The sequence below is a fragment of the Phascolarctos cinereus genome, unplaced genomic scaffold (assembly GCF_003287225.1).
Source record: "Phascolarctos cinereus isolate Bilbo 61053 unplaced genomic scaffold, phaCin_HiC Scaffold_726;HRSCAF=1367, whole genome shotgun sequence".
Taxonomy (NCBI): Eukaryota; Metazoa; Chordata; class Mammalia; order Diprotodontia; family Phascolarctidae; genus Phascolarctos; species Phascolarctos cinereus.
This window is the reverse complement of record NW_027556098.1, coordinates 185,428,052-185,455,047: the sequence shown is the minus strand read 5'-3', so window position 1 is coordinate 185,455,047 and position 26,996 is coordinate 185,428,052. Positions and strand designations below refer to the sequence as shown.

General features: G+C 36.9%; 1 protein-coding gene across 1 annotated transcript in view; it reads right to left on the bottom strand.

Annotated features, from left to right (window-relative positions):
• Positions 1–26,996, bottom strand: part of ANKRD44 (ankyrin repeat domain 44) — a 366,840-nt gene that overhangs the window by 104,164 nt on the left and 235,680 nt on the right. Inside the window, 8 exon segments of the mRNA XM_020993541.2 lie at positions 357–440; positions 2,327–2,467; positions 5,653–5,721; positions 7,777–7,840; positions 9,019–9,075; positions 9,078–9,100; positions 15,245–15,359; positions 25,755–25,833. Coding sequence (XP_020849200.1) covers positions 357–440; positions 2,327–2,467; positions 5,653–5,721; positions 7,777–7,840; positions 9,019–9,075; positions 9,078–9,100; positions 15,245–15,359; positions 25,755–25,833 — 632 coding nt within the window.

Genomic DNA, 26,996 nt, shown 5'->3' with positions numbered 1-26,996 from the left:
GAGAAAATATTTATAAAGTGCTATATAAATGCTAGCTATTGTTGTTTTGAAGGTTCCTGACTGAGTACAAGTCACACCCACTCTCCCCTTGTAAAATCATTGATGTGTCACATGCATGCAGAAGTTCAGGTCTGAAAACAGAATTATTTAAAGATTCATTAAGAGAATAAGTTGTTTTATACCAAAGTGAGGGCCCCAAATTACCTCCATAGGTCTACAGTTCAGGTAGTGAGTTAGCTGTGCCAGCATAAATTAGGATAGGTCAGTCTCAGAACTCAGACTTCTTATACACCACCCACCCCAATAAAAGGAAGATCAGAGTCAGATTTAGGCAGCAACATTGAGAACACACTTACGAGGCAGCTTCCTTTTCCTTTAGCTCACTGGCTCTTTCAAGTTCTTCTGTGTTTTCATGAGTGTTCCCCAAAATGTTCTTTCTTCTTAGCACAAGAGATAGAAAAATACAACTCATTTTCAAAGTAGCAAAGCAGTTTGTGGTCTGGGGCACGGTTTGCCCTTTTCTCCCCCTCTCCACCCAGATTTCAGGGAAGTAAGCAAAGAAAGCATCATTGAGCTTTCCTGATCCATGGAAAGGCCTTCTCAATTGAGGACTCCAGCAAGTCCCCTCTCCATAGGATTCTCGCTGGGAACAGTACAACCTTAAAAACATTCAAAAGTCTGTGATTTAGCATGATAACCATTGGCCATGCCCTCCCCAACATAGTCTAGGCTCTTGGGCAACAGGGCTGCCATCTTTGACTTCCTCTCATGATGGCTCTTTTCTGCCCCTTCCTAACTCGTTACCTGTTCAGTGTCTCATTCATCAGGAGATAAGGCCCAAACCAACATTCTTCAGCTAGAACCTGAAAGGCTACTAACAATCTATCATTACCCAGGGTTTCTATACTGCCTTATAATTGTTATGACACTGTAGCCTTGCAGTTTTTCACACAAGATGTTCCATCTCCTGACTCTGGGCATTTTTACTGGCTGTCATCCATGCCTGGAATCCATTCCCTCCTGACCTCCATATCCTGGTTTCCTTAAAATCTCAGCTAAAATCCTACCTTCTGCAAAAAGTCTTTCCTGGTCCCTCCTACTTCCTTCCCTCCCCCATATCCATCCCTCTGTCATAATGTCTTCCCTCTGATATTACCTGTCACTTACATTTATCTTATATGGGCACAGTTTTTTAAAAATGTATTTTATTTTATAATTGATGGAATAGAACAAACACTTCCATAACACAGTATAATTTTTGAAAAGTGATTACACTTGAAACTGCAAATCTATTATATACAACTTGTAAGCTGTCTGCCATGCTAGAATGTGAGCCTCTTGAAGGCGGGAACTATTCCTGCCTTTCTTGAGTTTACAGAACCAGGTACACATTAAGCCCTTGACTGTTGTTTCCCCAAGGGCTGAACAAAGGCTAACATCTGAATGACTTTGTGATTCTGAATGGCAGCAGACAGTGCCATGCTCCAACATGGTAACATTATTCAGACATATTCCCCAGGAGGAGTTGGGGGTGATAGCAACAACCCAGAGCCCACCCCCATCACATAGGGACAAAGGAAAGACCAGAATGCTACAAGATAAATAGTTCTCCAAATAGGGGAATTGAATAGTATTTCCAAAAAAAAGCCACTGGTTCTGAGGATCTTTAAAATTATAGCCCTGGCTATTCACCCCCATTCACCCACAATTTGTTTACTGCATTGAGTTACCTTATGTCTAATTTTCATTTCTAGTCCTGACAATACGTCTATCTCTAGCAATCAATTTTTCTCTCTAGCCTTCCATCCAGCTCCTGAAATGGCGCTCACACCCAAGGTTAACATCAATAACAACTTATTCCTCACAAACAGATAACACTGTTTGAAGGCTGCTAAGATTGCAGACAGATGAGTATTTCTGATGGGTGGCAAGTATAAGAACAAATATAAATTTATTGGCAAATGAGGCATTTAGAAGGGGGTAATGATGAAACCTGAAGTGTATGCCAAAACAGATTGCACCAGATTTTAATGAATGGAAACCCTAAGCTTGGCAGTCCCACTTGGCATTTCAAAGCAAGGAATGGAGAAGACAGGGAAGAAACTGTGTGGTGATATACGATAGTCAAATGGGAAGACAGAGGAATGTAGGGGCGCCAAGGGGAAACCAGGGTCAAAGGCAAAGCAATTCAAGCTACTCTGAATGGGAGAAGAGATTCTTTCCTTCATTAGCAGGGTTCCTTTAAGAAGGCAAGAGAGAGAAAAGAACCTTGACAAATCCTTCCCCCATCCCCAAGAGGGAACACGTATAAGTATTTTTTTTTTACTTTCTGTCCATGTCTGAAGCTGCAGCATAGTGTAAAGGCGTTCGTCCCCAGTCATCTGTCTCGTTAATGTTGGCCCCGGTGTTCACTAATGTCTCAATACAGTGGAAATGACAATTCGCAGCTGCATAGTGCAAAGGCGTCCTGCAAAATAAACAATTTGTTATTTCAGACTCAAGTCTTGAAAAAAGCCACGAAGGCTTACTCACACTGACAGCAGCATTCCCAGAGACAGGCGTCTACTGATAGACAAATGTCATGCTTTCATAGGAGGCAGCTAGGTGGCTCAGTGGATAGAGCACTGGGCCTGGATTCAGGAAGATCTGAATTCAAATCCAGCTTCACATACTCACTAACTATGTGACCCTGGGCAAGTCACTTAACCCCATTTGCCTTAGTCCACCAGAGAAGGAAATGGCAAACCACTCCAGTATCTTTGCCAAGAAAACCTTATGTGGGGTCACAAAGAGTCAGACAGGACTAAAACGAGTTAACAACAACAATGCTTTCACAGAATCCTAAGAAAAGTGGGAAGGGGGTTATCCTATCTTTCTGCCCAGTGAGCAAATGAGCCGTTTGAGAATGTAATGGAGGAAAAAGCACTGAGCTTCACAGTCAGGGGACATGGGCTTTCAACTCCAGCTCTGTGGAAGGCAATCAACAACATCTTTGAATTACTTTAAGGCAGTGTGGCATAATAATGGACAGAGCAGTGGGCTTGGAGTCAGATATCTAAATTCATATCCTACCTCTGACATACACTGTCTGGGTAACCATGGGCAAGTCATCTAACTTCCCCTTATTTTATCTGGAAAAGGAGAACAATCATATCTATAGCATACCTACCTCACAGGTAGGTAGTTATATGCAAGTTTGTTCTGAGACACAACCAAGCTAAGGTGTGTAATGTGCTTTGAAAATCTTAAAGTGTCACAAGAACGTCCACGTTTATTGTCACCTCTAAAATGAAAGGCTGAGAGCAGAGAGTCTTCCTTGGATTCAGGAAGACCTGGGTTCAAGTCCTGCCTTTGAAACACCAGCTGTACAGCCAAGTCTCTGAGTTGCCAAGGGGCAATTCTGTGAGACCATAATCTAAAGACCAATGTTGATCTGCAGTGGTGAAAGGAATTTCCGTTATGGGGATTCCTCATGCTGATGAATTCATAAATCTGGACCAGATAATGAGTGTTTCATTAGATGATCTCAAAGGTCCCTTCTAGCTCTAGAGTCTATAACACTAAGACAAGGACAGAAAATGGCTAAGTAAATCTACGCTACTTGCACTTATCCCCTCTTTTCCTATACTGACTGTCACTACCCCAATTCAGGCCCTTATTACTTTGTGCATGGACTATCACAACTGCCTCTTAACTAGTATTTCCTTCCCTTATTCTCTGTCCCTTCGTTAAAGTGGTAGGCAGGATGGATTGATCTTCCTAAGGTACAATCTCATGTTTTACACACATGTGCATGTGCACAAACACATCCTCTTTCAGCTCAGAAACTTTCAATGACTCTCCAAGACCTGCTGTATAAAAGACAAAGCCCTTAGTCTACTAGTCAAGTTCTTTAACAGTGTGGTTCTAATGCATCCTTCGGGTTTCACCTTCCCCTTCTCTCTTATCTGTACTTTGTTTTGGCCAAGGCAGACCATCCCTAGTTCCTGAACGCACTCAGGCCTTTGTAACTTTAGTCCTGCCGTTTCCTCTACCTAGATTTCCCCTTTCAACCTCCCTCCACCTATTAGAAATCCTACCATTCTTTAAAGTCTAGCTCAAATGTTACTTCTTCTATGAAGCCTTCCCTGATTACTCTAGCCAGCATTTTGTATATACTTAACATACCCAGTCTTTTGTCTGGATTTAACATAAACAGTCCTTCATATTTCTATTACTTGTGTACATATGTTAATTTTCTGAATAGATTAGAAATTCCTGGAGTCTGGGACTATAATCTTTGTACCTCCACTGCACCTAACACATAACCCATTATAATTACTGATTTTAATATTTCTCTATGATAGAACAATTTATTAATTATCTTTTAACACTTTGATGGGCTATTTAGTTGGCCATCATTCTCTAAGCATTGGCTCAAAGACTACAGGAAAGGGGATACTTTCCCCTCAGTATTCCCACTGAATGAATTGGGTTTTGCCTAGAAACTGAGGACTGAAAGGAGCATTTTAATCAGCTTCAAAAGGCACTTGTCTCCAGCATACTTTCAGGCAAAGGAACAAAAAAAAAATTTTAAAAGGCAGTTATAGAAAACTTGATATATTTTATGCAGCCCATAAAATATTTCTAATGATAGGACATTTCACAGCAATACCATTAGAAGAATCTTACAGCTGGAGTTTCTAAGTCTGTCTGTAATTTTTTTGTAAGACTACGAAATTTGAACCAGCACTTCCCATGTTTACCAATATCAGAGCAATGCTGTTGCTCATTAGTTTGCCAAGGAAGAGAATAACCTAACTTCCAGAATAACATAACACAGATCTGATAACATGATTTAAACACACACACACACACACACACACACACACACACACACACACACACACACACACACACACAACAGATACCAATTCCTTTATCTCCCTCCTCTGGAAAAGAGGAATGTAACTTTGACAGAATTAAAAGTCAATCTCTATTGGAAAAAAACACACATTGAATTGTTCAAGGCCAATGAAAAATTTTGAAGTTTCTAAAACCCACAAAAGATTTTCCATAAAGTCAGACAGGAGACAATCCTACTCTAGAGATACGGAAGTAGAAGGCAGAAGAGTGGAGTAAAGACTAAACTGGGCTGTAAAGTAGCAGACCTCTGTTTAATTCCTGGTTATCCTACAGGCTTGGACAAGACCTAATTTCTTCCTTTGCAAAATGTGGCAGATGGAATTTATCATTTTTAGGTTCCCCTTTACACTATGATTAGGGAAACTTAATATCAAGGAGTATAAGAGCTAAGTAGTATACACCAGACAGAAATTCAAGACTACACAGGCATAGCCCCAGCAGGAAGGTTAAAAATATGTTTACATGGGAGGAAGATGGGAAGGACATAAGAGAAATAACTGTTATTTTTATACAGGACTCAAACATGTACATTCAACTTTTAATGTTAATTGCTCCAGCCTCTTTGAAATTCTACTTGAAGGAGGAATTTTCTTTTAGGGATAGCAATCTTCCCAAGTTGTGCCACTGTTTCTCATTTGAAATTCAGTGATATGATTTCCAGATGGAAATTCCAATTCATCCTACTATCTCCTCCCCAGCTCCCTCCTTATTTACACACCTCTGATGTAGCGATCCTTGATTACCTACCTCCCACATTTATCCTTCTTACTGAAATCTGCTCCACTGCTCTGCAAGAGTTTTATACATTCCACATTACTGGAAAGATAGGAAACAAATCATTAAGAAAATGAAGGTGAATTGTGCTCCCTTCTATATTTATAGGGCTGAAGCTAAGTGCTCCACTGTAACTGTTGGCTTAAGTTCTGCTAATGAAAGTGAACAAGTTACAAGAGCTTCATCTCTGACACAGCTACAATTTCTACAATCTTCTTGAAAAAGGGTTCTTTAAATCAACAAAGTCAATAGCCAGATTAAGTAGTTTCAATTGCATGAATATTATTTTAATTTATCCTTAGTGATTATTATGTAGCCAAATCTTTTAATGATGCTTCATTATTTATCCAAAGACATTTTTTAAAAAGCACATCATTTATAAAATGATCATTTAATATCAAAAATGAGATTTAGGCACTTAAACCTACAATAATTTCATGTCACCTTTAAACAATAAGCCAAAGTGGATGACTATTACTTTTTATCACAACTGAATGAGTTTGCCACGATAGCCATTTTCAGCCTAGACAGCCCTTAATGGAAAATAAAACAGCTGCATTTCCCTTTCTTTGTAATCTAGGTAAATAAATGTGTAAGAACCATAGCTGAAAATGATGTAATGAAGCAAAGTCATCTTTCAAAGCTCCTTCGTCATTCACGGGAGCAATAAATCATGTTTAGTAGCCAAATAGAAAGAAGCTCATTGGAGTGTATTTTCCTACAGAAGCCTAAGCAACTAATACTAATGCTAATGGGAATTTCAGTCACAAATCCAGAACTGAACACAAACACTTTGTATATAGGTCTGTTTTTAAAAAGCAGGTCTGTAGGAAGACAAATTATTCATCACTGTTCCATATAGTTATCACAGACTAACCTGAGTCATTATTTTCAAGCCACTAGGTGGCATAGTAGATAAGTGTTCTGAGCTTGGAGTCAAGAGGACTTGAGTTCAAATCCTATGTTCATTATCAGCTTAGTGACCCTGGATATGTCACTTAACCTATCTCAGCCTCATTTTCCTCATGTAAAATGTGGATAATAACAGCACCTACCTCAAAGGGTTGTGTGATGATCAGATGAGATGACATAAAATGTATTGCAAATCATAAAGCACTATGTGAATGCCAACTATTTAAACTCAGGTGTTTTTTTTTAAGTTTGATTTCTCCTTGATGATAACCAGATAAATTCAACTCAACTTAGGATGAGTCTCATTTTCTGTTCGCAGCCTCCTTTCTTAGAGCACAACTTGTTTTAGCTTGTACAAATATTAAATACAAGCACTGTCCAAGGCATTCATGGTGTTGGGTTGGTACAACATGAGCAGCTACTGAGTATAATTCTCATTAACAGCAAATGGATAAAAAGATGATAAAAAAAACGTATAAGGATGTATTTTGGGGCAACATCAGTTACACACTGGCCACAAAATGATTAAAAGAACATCTTACTCAACAAAGGCCGTCAAAGAAAGAAATTTTTAGTAAATGTGTTCTCATATAACATTAGTTTATTGACTGAAACTGTATTCAAACCCCTGGGATGGAAAAGAAAGGTATCATATAAATAACACTCTCAATAGTTCCACCAAAAGAACCATGGGCACATGATCTTATGTTCTTGACTTGCGTCATTTTTTACATTCATTTCATATTAGTGCATCAAAAAAAGCCTTAAAACAGTATGCTGAAGTGGGGGAAATGAATGGCTAGAAATGAAAGGGAAGTTATTCAGTCTTACTTTTCTATCACTATTACCTATTTATTAGAGGAAGACCAAAAAATAGTGGATGCTCTATTGTTTTTTGTGTATGTGGTTACCAGCCTCTTTCCTCAAGGCTAAAGACAAATTCTTTAAAAAAGAAAAAGGTGATTTTTACATATGAATTGAGTCTGTGTTCAAACTCCATGAATTTTTTTCTTTGGAGAGAAAAAAAAGAAAAGAAGTGATCTGAGGCACAAGGCATGTGGCACTCTTTAAAATCACTGGGACTCTCTTTAATCAGAAAAAGTCCCTTGGTTGACAAACAACTAGCCAATTAAGACAGCAGCAATTAATTCATGAACCAACAACTCAGAATGACCAACTACTCACCCTCCTGCGGCAGCAGCATGAAGGCAGGTTCTTCCAAATTTATCTGGTGTGTCTATTTCAAAGCCTGCAGACAGCACGTGCTCATTACTAAACAAGGACACTATGCTATACTTTTGTCCTAGTTAAACCACAAGAAACATTGCAGAGACAGAAAAATCAGTTAGTAGAAAAACCAGAGTGCAAGCAATTGTAGTCAGCAAGAGGTTGTCATGGAAACGAAGAGTAACTGCTCAAGCTTGGCGATTCTATAAGAAGGACCGTGAAGTCAAGAAGAATTTATTTTCACATTCAGCCCTGGATGCACCACAGCGCCATTTTTCAATCACAGGGTAGAAATTTATGAAACTGATTGGAGGTAACTAGGACAGCAGATTGGAAGACAGAGACATGAAGAAAACATGAATCCAAAGTAGGAAGCTTAACATGCTAAAGGGAGATGTTTTCTTAAGTGAATTCCCACCCTTTCTGGTTCATTGGAGGTGTAAAAAGCATGCCTTCATGCAGGGGCTATTTTTACACATGCCCAAATCTGGGAAAGCAAGATCAGCTATATGTAATGGAGTAGATGAAAAATGAGTTTCTGAATTGTCTGAATTAGTTCACAGACAATGTGTGCCTGGTAATCAGGTCGGTCCCTTTTTGCCTTTGGAAGCCCAGGGAAAACTCTGTACATATAGGTTTGGAAATAGGAAATGAATTCTAGTTCCATGAAGAAAAAAAAATAGAATTCCTAGTGGCAATATAATAAACAAGAAGCTTGCCACAAGTTATGTAACATAAGACAATATTCTAAGACTGTATTTCCTAATCTGTAAAGGAATTTTTCAATTTGAAATAGTCCATGAGAAAGAGACTTAAATAAGTTGGCAAAGATTCACCACAAAGATTTGCACTTTCACATATAAATAAGATATTTTGGTCCTTTTTTTGACTAAAATGTTAAAATAACCTAAAATTTTGTTTACTTCTTATGATTTAATCAACTTCCTATATCCCCCAAACCTAAATGATGTAAACCACAATTCTCAGTGATGGATGTGGGGGTAGAGACATTCAAAGGAGCTTCAGCACCAAGGGCTGCCGGGAATGAATCAACATGCAGTTAGGAAAGCTACACACAGCCCAGTGACCAAGCCAGCCTAATGACATGAAACACAGGCAGGTACTGCTTTTGACCATCCACTAAAGCCACATGATTCAAACTATTAATTAAACTTCATCCTGGCTAGTGGATGTACCTACCTGAAGATAACAACTTCCGGCAGCAGTCAGAGTGAGCATTCAGTGCTGCTAAATGTAAGGGAACATGCTGTGGATACCGCATCTGAAAAATGAGAGAACCATATAATAACAATATCAATAATAATAACAATAATAGCCTATATAGTGTTTTAAAATACTTTAGAAATAGCTAATTTTTTTCCTCAGAGCAACTCAGGGAGGTAGGTGCTTTATTACTCCATTACTATCCCCATTTTATAGATGAGGAAACTGAGAGAAATATAAGTCGTGACTTGCCCAGTGTCATATAAGTAGTAAATGTCAGAGGCTAGATTTGAAATTAGATCTTCCTAATTCCAGGTCAAGCACTCTACCCATTGTGCCATCTACTAATATATTTCTCTAAATATTCCTTATCTAGGAATTATTATCTAGGAACATTTGACTTTTCAAAATCTTTTCTGATGAAAACTAAAAACATTCACTTGAAGCTAAGGGAGTCATAGATCCATCAGTAGCTATGTTTTCTGTGTTCATTCTCTATAGTTTTCTTTAAGCTAGCCATTTCCAATATCTTACACCAAAAACTATGTTGGTTTGTTCTTGGGATGGAAAATAACATGTATAATCAAGCATTCAACATATATTTATCAAGAAACTTTTCTGCATCTATCATTGTATCAGGAGCTGAAAAATATGAGAAAACATTTACTTATCCATTCAACTGGGTTCTACAAAGCAAACTTTTGGAAAAGAAAATGAGTACTTGTATTGTGCAGGGGAAATCTTTGTGTCTTTAATATTTTTTTATGTTGTGTATTTCTTTAAAATATTATAATGTGCAAACAGGTAGGTATGAGAATTAATAGAGATAAATCTTTGGAACCAAATGTATTTCAGTAGCCCAAACAGTTCTGAAAAAAAGAACTACAAAAATAACGAAAAGCATTGGAATCTTACTATAATGCTGTCTTGCAGATTCATGCAATGGGATCATGTTATGGAAAGACAGCCATATTTATAACGAGGTGCTTGGGAAACTTCTGTAATTAAGCACATTTGAATGTGTCATCCAGGAAGAATATATCTTATGATCAATTCTACTTGATGGCAATTAGTATCAAAATTAGATATCACAACATCACGTTTTCCCACACTGTGTTGTTGAACAGGATATTTCAGACTTTGCAACTTCATTGCAGCCAGCAGTAACAGCACTATATAAATTTACCTCCTGCCAGAGTTAACTATCTGTCAGTCCCCTCTAGTGTAAATTGGCCAAGCAATGCTCTGCCTCAGAAATAAATTGGCATATGCTCCACAAAACTACTCTGATTGCTTACATAATTTGCATTTCTAACCTTTTTCTATCTCTCAAGTAATTATGTAGTTACATACGTGTGGATGTGAACATATCTACTGTTCATGATATCCAGTACCCTTACAAATCATGCTAAGTATCACACTCCTGTTATATTGGCTTCTTTCTATTTATTAGCATTTTCTTTTCCTCTTTTTTCCCTTCATTTACTGTTCCTAGATGGAGATTTCCAACCTGGTCTCTATAATGGCTGGCATCCATCAAGAAATGCAATTTGCCCATCTTCCTGGCAGTGTCAGGTTGAGGAAACCTCCTTGTAATTGCCTCCCTCATCGTTTAAAAAAAATCTGAGAAGCAATTGCATCAGTGACTGACCTTGATGCCTGCAAAAGGGTTACAAATGGGGGGATGGGGAAGATACATTTTCTGTAAATACCATCAGGATATTTTTCAATCTTCATGAGAATGGAAGCAGCCGTTAAATATTTTTATGTGCCACATGCTTTGAAAGTTCCTTGCTAAATGAAGCCCCAAGCAAATCTGACCCTTTCTTTTGTAGGGAGAATAGCTCTGTGATTGGAATTTGTGACAAAATTAAATGATTAAATATGCTTAGTGATCTGTAAGAAAGGTCTAGACACCATCCACATTTGGTGCTTTAGAAGCAAATTTTCCTTGGGCTAAGGTCCTGGATGAGAGGATTTCTCCATGTTCTTGACTCTGTAATTCCTTAATTATTCAATAATACCTACAACAAAAGCTATTAAAACTCAAATGCAAATACAGCAAAAGTACTTCAAAAGATTCAGCATTTTCCTGTTACAGACATGTTATGTCTCAGTGGAAGGTTTTATAGGCTGCTATGGCTAGAAAAATTACTCCCTTTGTGGCCAACTCTGTAATAATGAAATTGTTTGAATTTAGTTCTGCTGGTCGTCAGATGAGAAACATGGAATCTATCATGGGGTCTGGAGTCCAAACATTTCCTATTTAGGACTGGCCAAAGCTTCTACTGTAGTGGTATAATCTTATTAGCATGGGTCACCTCCACACTATGATGAGATACTCAGGTAAGACTTCAGAGGACAAGTCAATGGGGAATAAGAACACAAAAAGGATACGTAACCTTTCAGTAGGAAAGGTACTACGGATTTGACAGCTTTTATTACTATTCTTTTACTATTACTATTTACTATTTTATCACTATTCTTTTCAACAGACTTCCTACTCAAGCTCCCAGGTAAAGAAAATAGCAATAATTTGCATTTGTAGAGCACACTATGGATATAAAGTACTTTGCATACTTTGCTTCATTTGATCCTCACAATCACTCTATAAGTCAGGCAATGAAAATATTATTATTCCCATTTTACAGAGGAAGAAACTATAGGCCAAATGACTTGCCCAAGGTCCTATAGCTTGGAAATGGCTGAGAGCCTGGCCTCCCCCCTGGCTTGCAATGCCTGTTTCAGTGCTCTTCCCACTATACATACTAACTTATATTTCATCACAAATACATGTTAGCTAATTATTTAACTTTTTTCCCAATTTTTAAACATCAATTCTGACTTAAGAAGGCCTAGGAAAATTCATTTAACAGTGTAATTTCTTTTTCTGTCTAACAAAGGCAGTATTTTCAGCATCTGTACTGAGGTGGCAAAGATTTCAGTTCAGATGTAAATAACATTGTTTACATTCAAATGGAATGCTATTGATGCTCAGGTTCAAGTCCTAAGACTAGCATATATCTTTAAGATTGAAATTAAAGAAAAAATGGATATTTGTTTAACTGAAGTGAACTTCAGACCTTTTCAAACAAAGCTTTAGAAACAGTGCAGTTCAAAAGAAAAAAAACATTTTTATTGCTTTAAATACACCTTACACACGTGAGAAAAAATGGCAAGATTGTCCACAAAAAAGGGATTTCATTAATTCTAATCAAGCACAGATTATTATATTTATCTCATCAGTTATAAAATTAGGAAATAAATCTCCAAATGACACAAAATTTAATAATGAATAATTACAAGAAGCAGAAAATAAATTCCATCTAAATTACTACTTTTACTTGGCTACATGTAAAAATTGGCAGAACCAAAATGGATCCATTTTTTCAGATTCAGCATTCATCTATCTTTCTTACTTACTTAGCTTCAGAGTAAATGAAGTCTAAAAATCAATTCACTCTACAGCCCCTATCAAAGATTGATCAATAAATGGTGGTCATGAAAAGACCATTGGCTTGGGTATCAGGGGACCTGGGCTCAAGTTTATGTGACTCTGAGCAAATCACTTTCCCTCTTCTAACCTCTGTTACCTCATCTAGATATCTAATATCCCTCCCAGCTCTCAAATTCTATAAGAAAGAAAATAGAGAAGTAAGTCTATCATTTTGGTTAGTCATTCTCTTTTGAGTGATGGTTACTCACATAAGTCATTATAAGACATTCTCCTTTGTTTCATCAGAAATATTAGCTAGCTTGCTGTATGAGTGAAGTAGCTCAGAGTAGGTTGCGCTAAGAAACTGATTCCTTAAATCCGGGGAATAACTTTACACCAGTTAATATTTTAAAGCATACAGTTTAAGGGTTTAAACAGAGACTTTAAATGGTTTCATCCTAAAAAGTTATTGCTGGTCCTCTGTTTCCTCATCTGTAAAACGAAGGGGTTGGATCTGATGTCCCTTGAACTCTAAATCTGTTATCTTGTGATATATTATTTTTTCTATCATGGAAAAGAAATAGCTCTTTGTTTTGGAGAGAGGAGGACATAAACTGGTTAATATCTGTTGCAAATACATGGGACTTAGATGAGAAACAAAAATATATAGAGAATAGTTTGGTCTCCTAACTATAATTTTTTTTTTATCCACTGGAGTCTCTCCTAACTTTCAACTTCCCAACCAGAAAGTACCTTTCCCCTGGGATTGATCTCTTCCTCTCCCTCCCCACATTAATTTGTCAGAGTGACTAAACATTCCTATTTTATACTGTCATAAACAAATAAAATAATGCATCACACAAATAAAATAAAGGCCTGACCTTCTAATAAATCTAGCTTTAAAAGCAACCTAATATATATATATTTAGACTCATTAACTTTTTTTTACATTACGTTAGAGAAAGATGTTCACTTTTTTGGTATAAATTTAGTAAATGAAGCAAATTGAGGAGAATATGGTTTCTATTCTTCTGGTTGAGAGTATAGTTTCTCTCCTGTTGAAAGTCAATAATAGCTTTCAACATTTTATGATATCAAGTTCAAACTCCTTTCTGATATTGTAGGTCTTCAAAATAATCTGGTTCTGTTTTACCAATTCAACCTTTCCTCCTCCTACTCTTCAAACACATGCCCACACCCTCAGACTGCTCTACTCACTGACCTCTGCTCTCAATTCAACAAACATTTTAAGTCCCTACTATGCCCAAGGCACTGAACAAAGCACTGAGCTAGACACTGGGAATATACAGGTAGTCCCCAGCCTTAGAGAGTTTAAATTCAGTGTGAGTAAATTCTACTTTGCTCATTATTATTTTTACAACTTTACTCATACTTTTGTACCTTTCTGGTTTTAGCTTAGCACCTCACCCCATCCTAGACACACATTTTTGTTGTTATTCAATCATTTTTCAGTTGTGTCCAACTCTTCATGACCCCATTTGGGGTTTTCTTGGTAAAGATACTGAAGTGGTTTGCCATTTCCTACTCCAGCTCATTTTACAGATGAGGAAAATGAGGTAGAGTTAAGAGACTTGCCCGACACATGCGGTTTTCTTCACATATCCAAATACATCTCATGCTTCAAATCCATTTCCCCTCTGAAGGCTCTTCAATGTAGATTAGCCACCATTCATCTCTTCCCTCAGACTACCAATGATACTTGTTGTCTATATCTCATATTTTGGCAGCATTGTATCATATAATCTTATGTTTGAGGTGTATCTTGTATCCCTCAGAAGACTGCAGCCTGAGACCAGGGATTATGTCATACATCTCTCTCCTATTTCTTTCTACCATGTAGCACAGTGCTAGACCCATCCTAGGCACTCAATGAATGACTTTGGAATTAAAGCGAAAACTTTAGTCACAGTCACCTTTTATAATATAGTCAATACACTCAATTGTTAGTCTGCAGCCAAATTATTAAAATAAAACAGAGTAAAAGGGAATATAAATACCAATATAAATTCTTTTTAGTTATATAACATATTCTTCCTACTCAGTTACACGAATAATTATAGTAACAATAATTATAATAAATGACATTTACATAGTACTATGTAGTTTGCAAAGTACTTTACATACATTATCTCATTTGGGTTCCTTAGCACTCCAGGGAGGTTGGTACTACAGGTATTATTATTTGCATTTTCCAGATGGAGAAATTGAGGCTTTGAGAGATTAAGTGACTTGCCCCTAGGTCACACAGAATATATCAGAGGTAAAATTTGAACTCAGGTCTTCCAGACCCCAAGACCAAGATTCTAAGCACACCATTTTTCTAGAAGGAAATCAGCAAATAATCTGCAAAACAGTATTAGGATGTAGAATTCAAAATAAAGCTCAAGTATCCTTTTGTAGACTTTTAGCAAGTCACTTAACTCAGACTTGGATTATTCATCCATATAAAAAGGGATTTGGATTGAATGATAACTAAGGGCCTTACCAACCCTAAAATCCTGTGACCTTTGATCCTGTGACCTTTTATTACAGTATGCTAAAATATGTTTGCACCTTCAAGTAACTAAAAGATAAAATCATCCCTCAACTACATCTGCCATTAAAAGCCATTTTATTTCAAACTGAATTTGTTTTTAGAGCAATAGCTCTATCTCTAATCTGAATAAATCTCTTGCATGGTGAAATCTATTTGGCAGTATTATTAGTATCTGACAATTATTGAACAGTATTTTTTCTATAACCTACTTAGCTGTGTCAGCTCCGCTGGTTATTAAGGTGTTAATCAAAAGCTCATGACCATATCTTGCAGCCACATGGAGAGGGGTATTGCCATCCTTATCCACACAATCAATTTCGCCTCCTGAAAAAGAGATTTTAATATAGCATAATGCAAGGATTTAGAGTGATTCCAGGGCTGGATGACATGTTATTTAAATTCACAAAATACCCCTTTTTTCCAACCTAGTGTGCACTTTCATTCTTTAAGGTAAGGTATCACATTTTATCAAAAGGCAACAACATATTTTTATGGGTACATCATTAAGTAAAGGTATAATATTAATGATGAAAAGCATAGACATGTATGTATACATTTTTGTGGAAAGAGAGGGAGGGAGAGAGAAAAAGAAAATGAGAGAGAGAGAGAGAGAGAGAGAGAGAGAGAGAGAGAGAGAGAGAGAGAGAGAGAGAATCTGTAAGGACTACATTTTACAATATATGTCTAATCCAAAGAGAGTCTACTAAAAGTTCCTGAGGTAAGTCTCACTTTATCACAACTGTATTTCTGCCCTAAACTAAGAATGTAACCAAATTTAATAAAAATGAAATGTTGAGGCACATTTCATTTCAATATTTACCTCCTGATGCAAAAGACTATAGAAATAGAATTATGTTAAAATATAATGAAATGATCTAAACTATTAAAAAGGAAAACGAAAGTATTTTAACTACCTAGCTTAAGATACAGTCTCCAATGAGGTCCTTTCCAATTCTGAAATTCTATGGGTCTGTAAGAAATCCGCAAAAGCATGCATGGGAAAATTGAAATTGAAATTAATAAAAATTTCATTTTAATTATCTGTCAGTGCTTTTAGTAGCATTCTTAAGTGATATAACAGGTATACAATGACAGTAATGAAAATTGTCCCTGCCATCAAAGAGTTTACAATCTAAGAAAGAGAAAATAGAGAAAGAGAAAGCAAATAAAGAGAGAAGAGAGGAAAAGGTACATTCATATAATAAATATTTATTGTATGAACATTGTGCATAAGAACAGAGAGAATTGCGTGGTGAAAGCTGAGCAAAAGGTTGCAGGATGAGGAAGAGTGAAGTCAAAGAGAAAGGAGAGAACAATCAAGGGAAAAAAGTACCAATTTGCAAGTTTATCATGTTTCTCTAGATGTAAATTGATTTATAATTTTAAATGTTATTGAGTATTGAACCATACCAAAGAAGCACCCAGAATATTTTGATTATTCAAAAAAGGTGGTCCAGACTCTTGATGCTCCAGTTTCTCAACATTTTCCTTAGGAAACAAATGGCCCAGGGCGCCAGTGAATACAACAGATTAGCTGGCAAATCGTGCTTGACAAGTCAGTTAACTTTGGGCAAGACAGGTGAGCAAAAACCCCACAAACGTGTATTTCTGAGACTTCATTCAGGAACCTCAGGGTTCAGAGAATGGTCAACAAAACTCTCCTAAAGCTTAATCCCATTTACTCATCCTTTTATTCAACACAACAGCTGAGCTGGCTGGGTTTCAAGCTATCGTTTTCATCTGTATACTTTGAGAAGTAAAAGGCCCTGTGGTGAATATGAATTTATGATTATAATCAGAGTTCCATGGAAGACATGGAAGAAAGTCAAGTCAAGTCAATATCTAATATCAAAGACTAGACTGGAGAACATCACATTTTAAAGAACAAAAATATTCAAGTAATGACTCCCAGCAGCTGAGTGATATATGTTTATGTCTTACAGGAAGAGGTAACATAAAAGCTTTTTACTCTTCCCTTATGGACTCTTGAGTATCACAGCTGCTTCTCTACTCTTATCAAGACACTCACACACTCAACCACTTCCTCTCCTTTTCAGCAGAGGCCCTCACCTCATTTTTTCACTGAAAAAACTGAGGCAATCTCTAGCAAGCTCCCACTCCTCCATCAACAGCATGCAGTTGTTACCAACACCACCATCACTACCATGACTGCTGCTACTTTACTCCTCCTCCTCCTCTACTGCTGCTGCTGCTGCTACTAGCTAGCTTGCATTTATATAGCACTTTAAAGTTTGCAAAGTGCTTTATAAATATTATCTTATCCTCATAAAGACCCTGGGAAGTAACTGCTATTATTATTCCCACTTTATGGCCGAAGAAACTGAGGCAGGCAGAGGTTAAGTGCCTTGCCCATGATCAAACAACTAGTAGGTGTATGAGATTGCATTTGGATTAAAGTTTTCCCACCTTCAGATCTAGAACTCTATTCACTGTGCAACATAGCTGCCCTTACTATCTGCCAGACATTTTGTTAAGTTTTAGATTATAAAAAGAAATGCAAAAATACAAAAATAGTGTCCAAGAAGAGTTTATGTTCTAATGCGGAAGATAATAGGTATATAAATTGATGTTTACAAAATACACAGGGAGGACAAAAGGTAACTTCAGAAGGGAAAGTTAAAGTGGATGGGAGGGACCGGTAATGGCTTCCTGTAGGAGGTGAAATTTAAGCTGAATCTTGAAGGAAACCAGGCAAGTGATTAGGAGGAGGAAGAGCACATAACAGGAGGCATGGGGCACAGTGAAACACAAAGGTTTGGAGATTAGAAATGGAGAGCCCAGAACAAGAAAGAGCAAATAGCTCTATATTGGTGGGTTATAAAGTGAATTGAAGAGAGTAACATTTGGGAAGACTAGAAATGCAGGTAGGGAGCAGGCTGTGAAGAGTGCTAAATGCCAAAACAAAGTTTATAACTGATCCTAGATGTAATAGGGCACCATTGATGTTTATTAAGTGGGCGTGAGGGTGGGTGTGGGGTGACCTAGTCAGATGTACCCTTTAGAAAAATCACTTTGGGAAGTGTGTGGAGTATTTGTTGGAGTGGGGAGAGACTCGAGGCAGAAAAGTCAATTAGAAGGCTATTTCAATAGTCCAGGTAAAAAGGCGAAGAGGACCTGAACTTGATTGATAGCTGTGTGAGCAGAGAGAAGAGGTGCTAGCCAGCTGTGTGCTGGTAAATATTTGCCAACCAGTTCTCCAGGTGAAAAAACATACATCTTTTATTGCTGCACTGTTATTATCATTTCAGAAATATAACAAGGTTGCATAGGTTTGGCAGCTATTTTGTATTTCTCTTTATTTTACAAGTTGCCATGGCCAAAGAATTCATTGCCTAGTGTCTGTCTACTGGAGATAGGCCTCTTTGTACTCAATGAGGTTGGCACTTGGACGGCAGACACAGTCTGTTGTCAGGAGTGTGACAACAGTGAACTTGGCCTAGCACAGAAGAACCGACCAGCACTTGGGGTCTGCTGAGACAGCCTTCAAGAGCCTATGGTCACCTCTATACCACAATGAAGCATTTGAGGAAGACTTGAGAAGGATGTCTGTTACTGTAATTGTGAAATCTGTTCATTTGCTGCCAGCCAACAAACATGCCATATTTAAGGTATGGAAAGGACTATTGGAAAAACTATTTTAGTTAAAAAATTTTAAACTATTTTAGTTTGTATATTTCCTTTCTGACTCCTATGTATGATGTAAAATTACAAATGGCTGGAACACCACATATCTATATTTTCCCATAAATCTTTATTTTTATATGTTGTAAATATAATTTTTCTGCTCTTCCAAAGACTTAGAAGCAATTATTTTATCTTAGACTGAATTTAGAAGTAGCTGCTTTTGTGTATCCTAAAGGGCAGCTCTAGAAATAGGCCTTCACCTACCAACCATTGGCACCACAGAACCATATCTGGGTAAATGGGGATGGGTTAACCCAATCAATAAAGTCCAGGGATCTTTTTAACTGGTAACAGGACAGTTGTAGGACCACACTTAGCCACAGGATTACCTAGCCTTAAAACAAGACAATGTTAAACTCTTTAAATAATTAGTAAAGAGTTTAATTTTAAAGAGTTTTTTAAAAAAACACAGAAAGTGATAGAGCTCTATTTCGTTGGTTGCCAGATTCTAAGACTTACAAAGGAAGACAGGATCCCTTATCCCAGCCTTATACTCTATACCTCATCCCTCCCTTTCCCCTCACAATGCATGTGCACACATCTCTTTGTCCTCCAGTAAAGTTCCATAAGGCCACACAACGGGGACTTCAGGACTCAATTGTTAATATACTTTCAGATAACTGTAAGGATGTGTAGGAAAATAAAACTGAATATTTCTGAGGGTAGATTACTAAGGAAAAATATGCAAAAAATTTTAATGCTACAATAATTACTAATGTTTTCAAGGCCACTTTGAAACTTGGAAAAATTTAAATTAATTTTCTGCTTATTTCTCCCTCTGAAGCTAAGTGATGAAAAATTAGGGCAAAGATTTTCTTATGATTAAAAGTAAGGAATATGTTTCATACTATGAAATATTTTACTAAATCAAAATTCTGTTTGTTTAAAAAATCCTTGGAACATTCAACTGCAAACCTTTGAAACCTGATTGAAATGCAAATTAATATATTTAATCTTCACTGGAAGAGAAAGTTAAATGCTTAATAATTGGTTGAAGAAAAACAAATACTGGATTTTTTCAATATGCACAGCATGTAAACTACAGTGTCACAGTCCACGTAAGAGCAGGAAAGATAATTTATGTAACATTATCTAATTATTCATCTAAAATTAGAGTTTTATTGAACAAACAAGAGGGGTCATCTTAATTACTTGCCTCACAGGCATTCCACACTAAAAGGTCAAAGAAAGTCAGAATGAGTAATCCCAACATTAGCTCTCCAATCTTCCTTCAAAGCCTAATTTATTTTTAAACCCTCTATGAAAAAAACATTTCATGAACTTTTGTAACCTTTCAGGCATAATTTTAAGAATCCAGAAGTCAAAACTGCTGAATAAAATATAGCCTCAGATTTTCTTAGGTTTCTTTGTCCCAACTTGGTTTCTCCATCATATAAGATAGTATTGGGCTCTGACAAAAGAGCATAGAATAGCATCATATGTAATTAAATATTGAGTCCAATTCTTCCATCGATGACTGGAAAAAATAAAAGGTGCTTTCATCATTTCACTTTCCAATCAATCAATCAACCCACAAGCATTTATTAAATGATTACTACTTTCTAGAGCCAGCTAGGTGGCTCAGTGGATAGAGCACTGAGCTGGAAACCAGGAAGACTCATCTTTCTGAGTTCAAATCTGTCTCAGACACTTACTAACTATGTGACCCCGGGCAAGTTACTTAAACCTGTTTGCCTCACTTCCTCATCTGTAAAATGAGTTGGAAAAGGAAATGGCAAACCACTCCAGTATCTCAGCCTATAAAACCCCAAATGGAGTCAGACTGGGCTTCAACAACAACAATTTGCTGGATGCTAGGGATACAAACACTAAAGTGAAAGAGTCCTTGACTTTAAAGACCTTATGTTCTAGGTAGATGAATACCAATAGATTTAGAGCTAGAAGCAACATCAGAGAACTTCCAGTACAGGGGTGGGGAACCCGTGGCCTTCTAGGTCCTCAGGTGCGGCCCTTTGAATGAGTCCACGTTTTACAGAACAAATCCTTCTATTAAGGGGATTTGTTCTGTGAAGTTTTACAGATGTTTTACATCATTTTACAGATGAAGAAACTGACGAACAAGGAGAAACATTACTTTGGAAAGATTAAATAGGTAGAGAGGGTCCAAGATAGGATTTGAACCGAGGTCTTCTGACTCCAAAGCTAAATGGTTTTCCCCACTACTACTTGGCTCTCTTAAAGTTCTATATCAACGAAAGTCATTGTTGCATAGAATTATAGATCTAGGGCTCAATGGGACTTCAGAGGCCCATTGTCCCATCCCTTCATTTAATGGATAAGGGACCTGAAGCCCACAGAATTTAGATGATTTGCCTATGGTCACACAAATAATAAGTGGCAAAGCCAATTGATCACTTATAAGCGAGCTAAGGGTTCTAAGATGTGAAGAGAAAGAGGAAGCGCATGCTGGAATGGGGGGATATCCTGTCCAAAGGCCCAGCATGGGAACTTCAGATATTTTCACATAGACCATTTTGGCTGGAATGTAGAGTATTTGAGAGGGAATACAACTTTAATGGTGTTTTTAATGAAAGTAACTATTAAAATACATACTCTAAGAAACAGGAAAGGGTTATTTACCAGTCCAAAAGCCGCAGTAAAATAAAAGAGAGAAACAGGACACCGTTCAGTAGCTGCCTGGCTGCTTCATCCTAAATTTATGTATGACTGGCCAGCATGAGGTGAATTAATGGCTTTCAGGAGTTGGAGAAAGGACTGTATTCTCTGGCCAAGTTCTTCTGATGTTCTTATGAATGGGAATGGGTAGGATCCAGACCATGGTGAGTGAGGAAAACCCATCTGCCATCCCTCACAATGACCCAACCCTGCTGATTCATACAAGTTGCAGATGGACCAGGGGAGAGTTGGGTCCTATGGTGGTGTGGGGTACTGAGATATGTAGTCTTCTTGGAAGGGAGCCAAAACAGGAAGGAAAGAAAAGATAAACAATAGTCTCTCCTCAGGAATTTTTAAATGCCAAGTAGAGAGACGCCTAGCTCTCATTTTGGATGCAGGTGACTGTTAAGTAAGCATTATAAAATTTCATATAATCTTTTTTCAAAGGTAAGGTTAATAACCCAAGCCTAGGTCTCTCACAGGATAGTATAGTATGTAAAAGGTGTTTTTTGGTCAAAGCATCTTTCAGTTGCCAGACCAGGCCAGAGTGGAACCAGGGGCCCCTCAATGCAGCACAGCAGCAGTGAGATGTATTTTACATTTAGATAGATAATTTTACATTAATCTAAGAGGTCTAGGGAATACTCAAGAAAAGAGATTCACTTTGATCCCTTTGGGGATGGTTCTTGGAGAGGCTGCACTAGCCTGGGATCTTCTGGGAATTTTTAAAAAGAAGTTAGAACCCAACAACCTGCCTAGAAATCCTTAAGCACACCCAGCCCAGTGGGGCTTAGTCTCAAGGTGGAACTCTGGATCTGAACTGAACTTAAAAATCAGCACTGCAGATAGGGCAAAAATGTATTCCACCTCCTGGCCTGTTCACTGATGCTTAAAATTTCTTTAAGGAGGGAAAATGTCCTTTGTTTCACAGAGGACAAGAACATTGACTTAAATAACATTAAATCCTTTCTTGTAAATCAGATTTTGTTAGGAAGAACAACAGCACTGAAAATTCATTTGTGGGATGGTAATAGAAAAGGATAAAGGAACTAATTATGAAAGAGAAGATAAGAGATATTAAAGAAAAATTTCACCCACTTTCCAGTTGTCTAGAGATAGTCCTATTGGAACAGCCTCCTAGGACTATCTGGACTCATATCCTTAGGGCTAACCTTAAAGCTTCAAAGCTAACTGGTCTTGAGAGATGCTAGACAATAGCGAGGAAAAAGGACAACAGCTGAATGTTGCAAGATGGCATAATCATAGGATTATGGGATCTAACAAATGGTCTACTAGTGTACTTTCCCTCAATTTTCACTACTGAGAAACCTGATGGGCCAATTAAATAGCTGTGGGGAAGAGATGGGGAGTGGGTACAAGCCATGCTAAAATATTAGCATCATTCCAAAGGAAGACCTAGTCCCAAACTAACAGAATGATGTAGTGTCTCATTGGAGACTCACAACAATAAAAAGAAATGGAGGAACACAGGAAGAAAACATAAGAAAAGCTTTATGCAAATTTGGTTGAAAAATATCCAAAGATCAGAATGGAACATAAGGTAACATGATTCAGAAATTCTGTTCATCAACAAAAGCTAACCTGAGTCAGAGTTGTTTAAAAAAAAAAGGTAATAAGATCTTTTAGGTGTCTAACTGCCATATCTCTATTCACAATTTAAAAGGAATATGAGAAACAACATGGGTATGTGTGTGCATCGTGGGGAAAGGGAGGGAAGTGGGCCAGTTATGAATGTGAAATCACAAGTCCAGACCAAAAAAAATAATTCTGATTAGGGAATACAGGAATAATGAGAATACACCAGAAGAGGTGGGCTTCTTAGAAAAGCATAAGGAGCTTTACAAAGTCTTCATAATTTGAAAGTATGTGAAAAGGTTTGTATCCAAATTATGGTGACCAGCTATTTACTACTGCAAATAAGGGTAAAACTACAGGAAACTTGGAAACTGATTTAGCAAAATCCTACTTTAATGAACCTGGCAGGACATCAAAATTGCTTATTAAATCTGAATTACGTTTAAATGGCAGCCTCTTGTGATGGTGAACAGAAAGAGTATTGTTTACTTTTTATATTTAAGTATATCAAGTGCCTCAGGGTTCTCTCTACTAAGAAATAACATCTTAGAGGCTTTTTAATAGTTTCTTTAAACGTGGGGCACAAGGGAACAAAGAACAGTTTGGGGCACTGGAACCCAGCAAGGTAAATGAAATTACGCATATATATATGGATGCTGCCTGCTATCTACAATCTCAGACTTCCTTCTCCCTTGCTTTCTATCAGTTTCTGTCTGGCTCTTCCTGAACTCCTATATGTCTCCACAACTCTGTGATTCCCTGAGACTTCCAGTACACAAATACAATTATGGGAGAGAGCATCAACACTAAACAAAATCTGTATCTTCATTGAACTAATAGTAATAAATAAAACTACTATTACATATACTTATTATATATAACTATGTTATATGTAAAACTACAAATGTGACTATAAGATGAAATATCTAAATTGATAAATCAATAAATTAATAAATATATAAAAGTAAATATAGATATATTTATAAATTAAATTATACATTGACTCCTGAATGGACAAGGATTTGTAATTTTGGTTTAATATAATTAAATGAAAAGAAATCAACAAAACCTGGTTATTATTTTACATTCATGACAGAAATAGCTTAAGTAACTACAACTTTGAATTAAGAGTTTTTCCAGGGGCAGCTAGGTGGCGCAGTGGATAGAACACTGAAGTCAGGAGGACCTGAGTTCAAATCTGACCTCAGACTAAACACATGACACTTACTAGCTGTGTGACCCTGGGCAAGTCACTTAACCCTAATTGCCTAAAAAAAAAGAAGAAAGGGTTTTTCCATTCATTCATTCAAATAGGCTTTTACTTGAGTAAGGGAAGGAGTGTTATTAAGTCAACCAAGAAAATGAATGTTCCATTTTATAGTCAGAAAAAAAAATCAAGATGGTATGTTAAGTGAGAAATTTAACAGATATCTCCTTTCTATTTTTTTTGATTGATGTCCAGTTCAAGTCCTTCTGTGACTCACAAAGGATGTGTTATCCAGGCAAATCACAACCTCCTAGTGTTTCAAGAAATTCTCTAACACTGTAAGTTAGAGATAAGTTGCTGACCTGTAGTAGGAGAGGGAGTTTCCATACTAGGAGTTCTAGATAAAAGAAAAAGATATTGGAAACAATTGAAGGAGAGAAGAAGAATATTAATATGTATTCATTGGGCCAAAATATATTTACAGATTAAAAAATTTTATTTCTAGAAACTATATTCATGATAACTATAACAAAACCTTGCTATTTTAGACTTATTTTCAGGAAAAAAAAAGAAACAAAGGGGAGTAAAATGTTTGAATTAATGAAGACTGAATTCTGAAACTCCATTAAAAATGAAATGTAATTTTATTACAGAAATAACATATACAGAAAAGAGAAACAAAAAATTGAATGGGAGATCATTCTAGACACGAGCACAGAAGGCAGCATGAACAAAGCTATGAATACAGGAGACAGTAGGACGGAGACTGTTTCAATTGGGGTGAAGGGAAATAACACGAGATAAAACTGGAATTCTGGGTAGGAGCCAGATTGTGGAGGGATTTGAATGCTAGTATCAGTTTATACTTTATTTAGTAGACAATGGGGAGCCACTGAAGGTCTTTGAGTCTAGAAATAACATGATCAGGGTGATGGACTTGGAAGATTATTCTAGCAGAAGCATGGAAGACAAAATGGAGAGGGAATAAACTGGAATGAGGAAGACCAGTTATGAAGTTGTTAAAATAGCCTAGATGAGAAGAGATGAGGACTTAAACTATGTTGTCTATAATGGGCATGGAAAGGAGAGTTACTGCTGAGATAAACTACACAGAAATTTACTGGATTTTCTGAAGGAAGGATTTGCCTTCCTCTGAATCTCTTACAATTTCTCCCTTTGTTTGCCTAAATAAGATTATCATATATTAAGGGCAGAGGACTATGTTTAATTCCAACGTCTATAAATAAGTTAAACATTATCAATAAATGTGTATGACTTAATTTTATTATTTTAAAGTGGTCAGTGGAGGGCCATGAGAATATAAGTTCATTCTTTACAATCTCAAAGCACTTATACCTCTTTAACTTAGAACTTGTGCTTGAAAACTTCAGGTTTCTCATAATTATGCTAATTAATTATGATTCATTTCGCATTTTTGGAAAGGAGCCTTCAACAGCCATTTAAACAATCATCAAAAACAATGAAAAGCAAAATACCAGCACAACCATCACCTTTGACTTTTAAATGACTGGAAACCAAAATCAGAAAGAAGGACACAGAGGATCTTCTCTTACCGTTCTGAATGAGGGTTTGTGATCGTGTGAACCTTCCATGGACAGCTGTCATGTGCAGTGGACTCTTTCCATCCTTACTCTTTAAAAAAGGGAGAGAAAAGATAATTTGTTCATAAATCAGTGTCGTCTAACATCCCTAGCAATATAACTGAGGAAATGATATCACACACAATTTTCATCCAACAGCTTAACACTAAATGCTTTGTCATGAGAGACTACAGATAATTATGAAGGAGAAAGAGATTTTTCTATGAGAACTCCCAAGCAATTGTTTAATACTAAATACTTGGCCTTTTGTTAAAACTTTATCCTATTAGACTGCCAGAAACATAACATTTTGCATTTTATAGCTAAAGCTTTTAGGGGGATAAATGATTTACTCAAGGTTGGAGATGAAGGTAGAAACTGCAATTTGACTTCTTTTAGTTGGTACTACTTATCACAAAACATCTCCTAAAATGAACTAATGAAGAAAGTACCCTTCAAGTTTTTGCTTTCCACCTATTCTATAGTACATGGGGAAAAAAAAAAGACAAATGATGTGTTTACTTGTGGGGTCCTGTCTGAACAGAGGCTAACTCACTTGCCATAAATCATTGTCACATTTAACAACTGACCTGGGACCTACTCCTATTTAATAAAATCCAACACTCCTGAAAAGCAGTATTTTTTTTTCACTGTTTTAAATGAGAGGCCCTTATTTTGTTGGCGTCGTTGGAAATCACAGAATCAACACATGAAAGTCATTTGGCAGCTGCCATTTTGAGGGTACACAGTAATGGAGTTTAAATTTATGTAATACTCAAAAATGATGACCATCTCTTAACTAGTCAGTCAAGGGAAATACTCTGGCCCAATGAGACCAAACCACAGATTATGGACAGAATTTGTAAATTAGTCATGAACAAGTAACTTTGGTAAAACTGTCAAATAAAATATTGGCCCCAGAGGGCCAACGCACAATAAAGAGAAATTGCAAAGGAACATATTTAGCCTCAGTGAAAGAAACAACTTCTTAACAATAACAGAAGGCTAAAAATGGAAGGATGAGAAGGTAACAGGGTTCCCTCCGACTAGAGGACTACAGGCAAATGCTAGGGGATCACTTGTTGGGTATGTTGTAGATTGGATTCTTGTTCAGGTATAGGATCAATTAGGTGGTCTTCAGACTCCTTTATGATACCTAAATTTCAAGTCACACCCATTATTCATAGTAGTAGTAATAGTAGTGATTATTGTAAT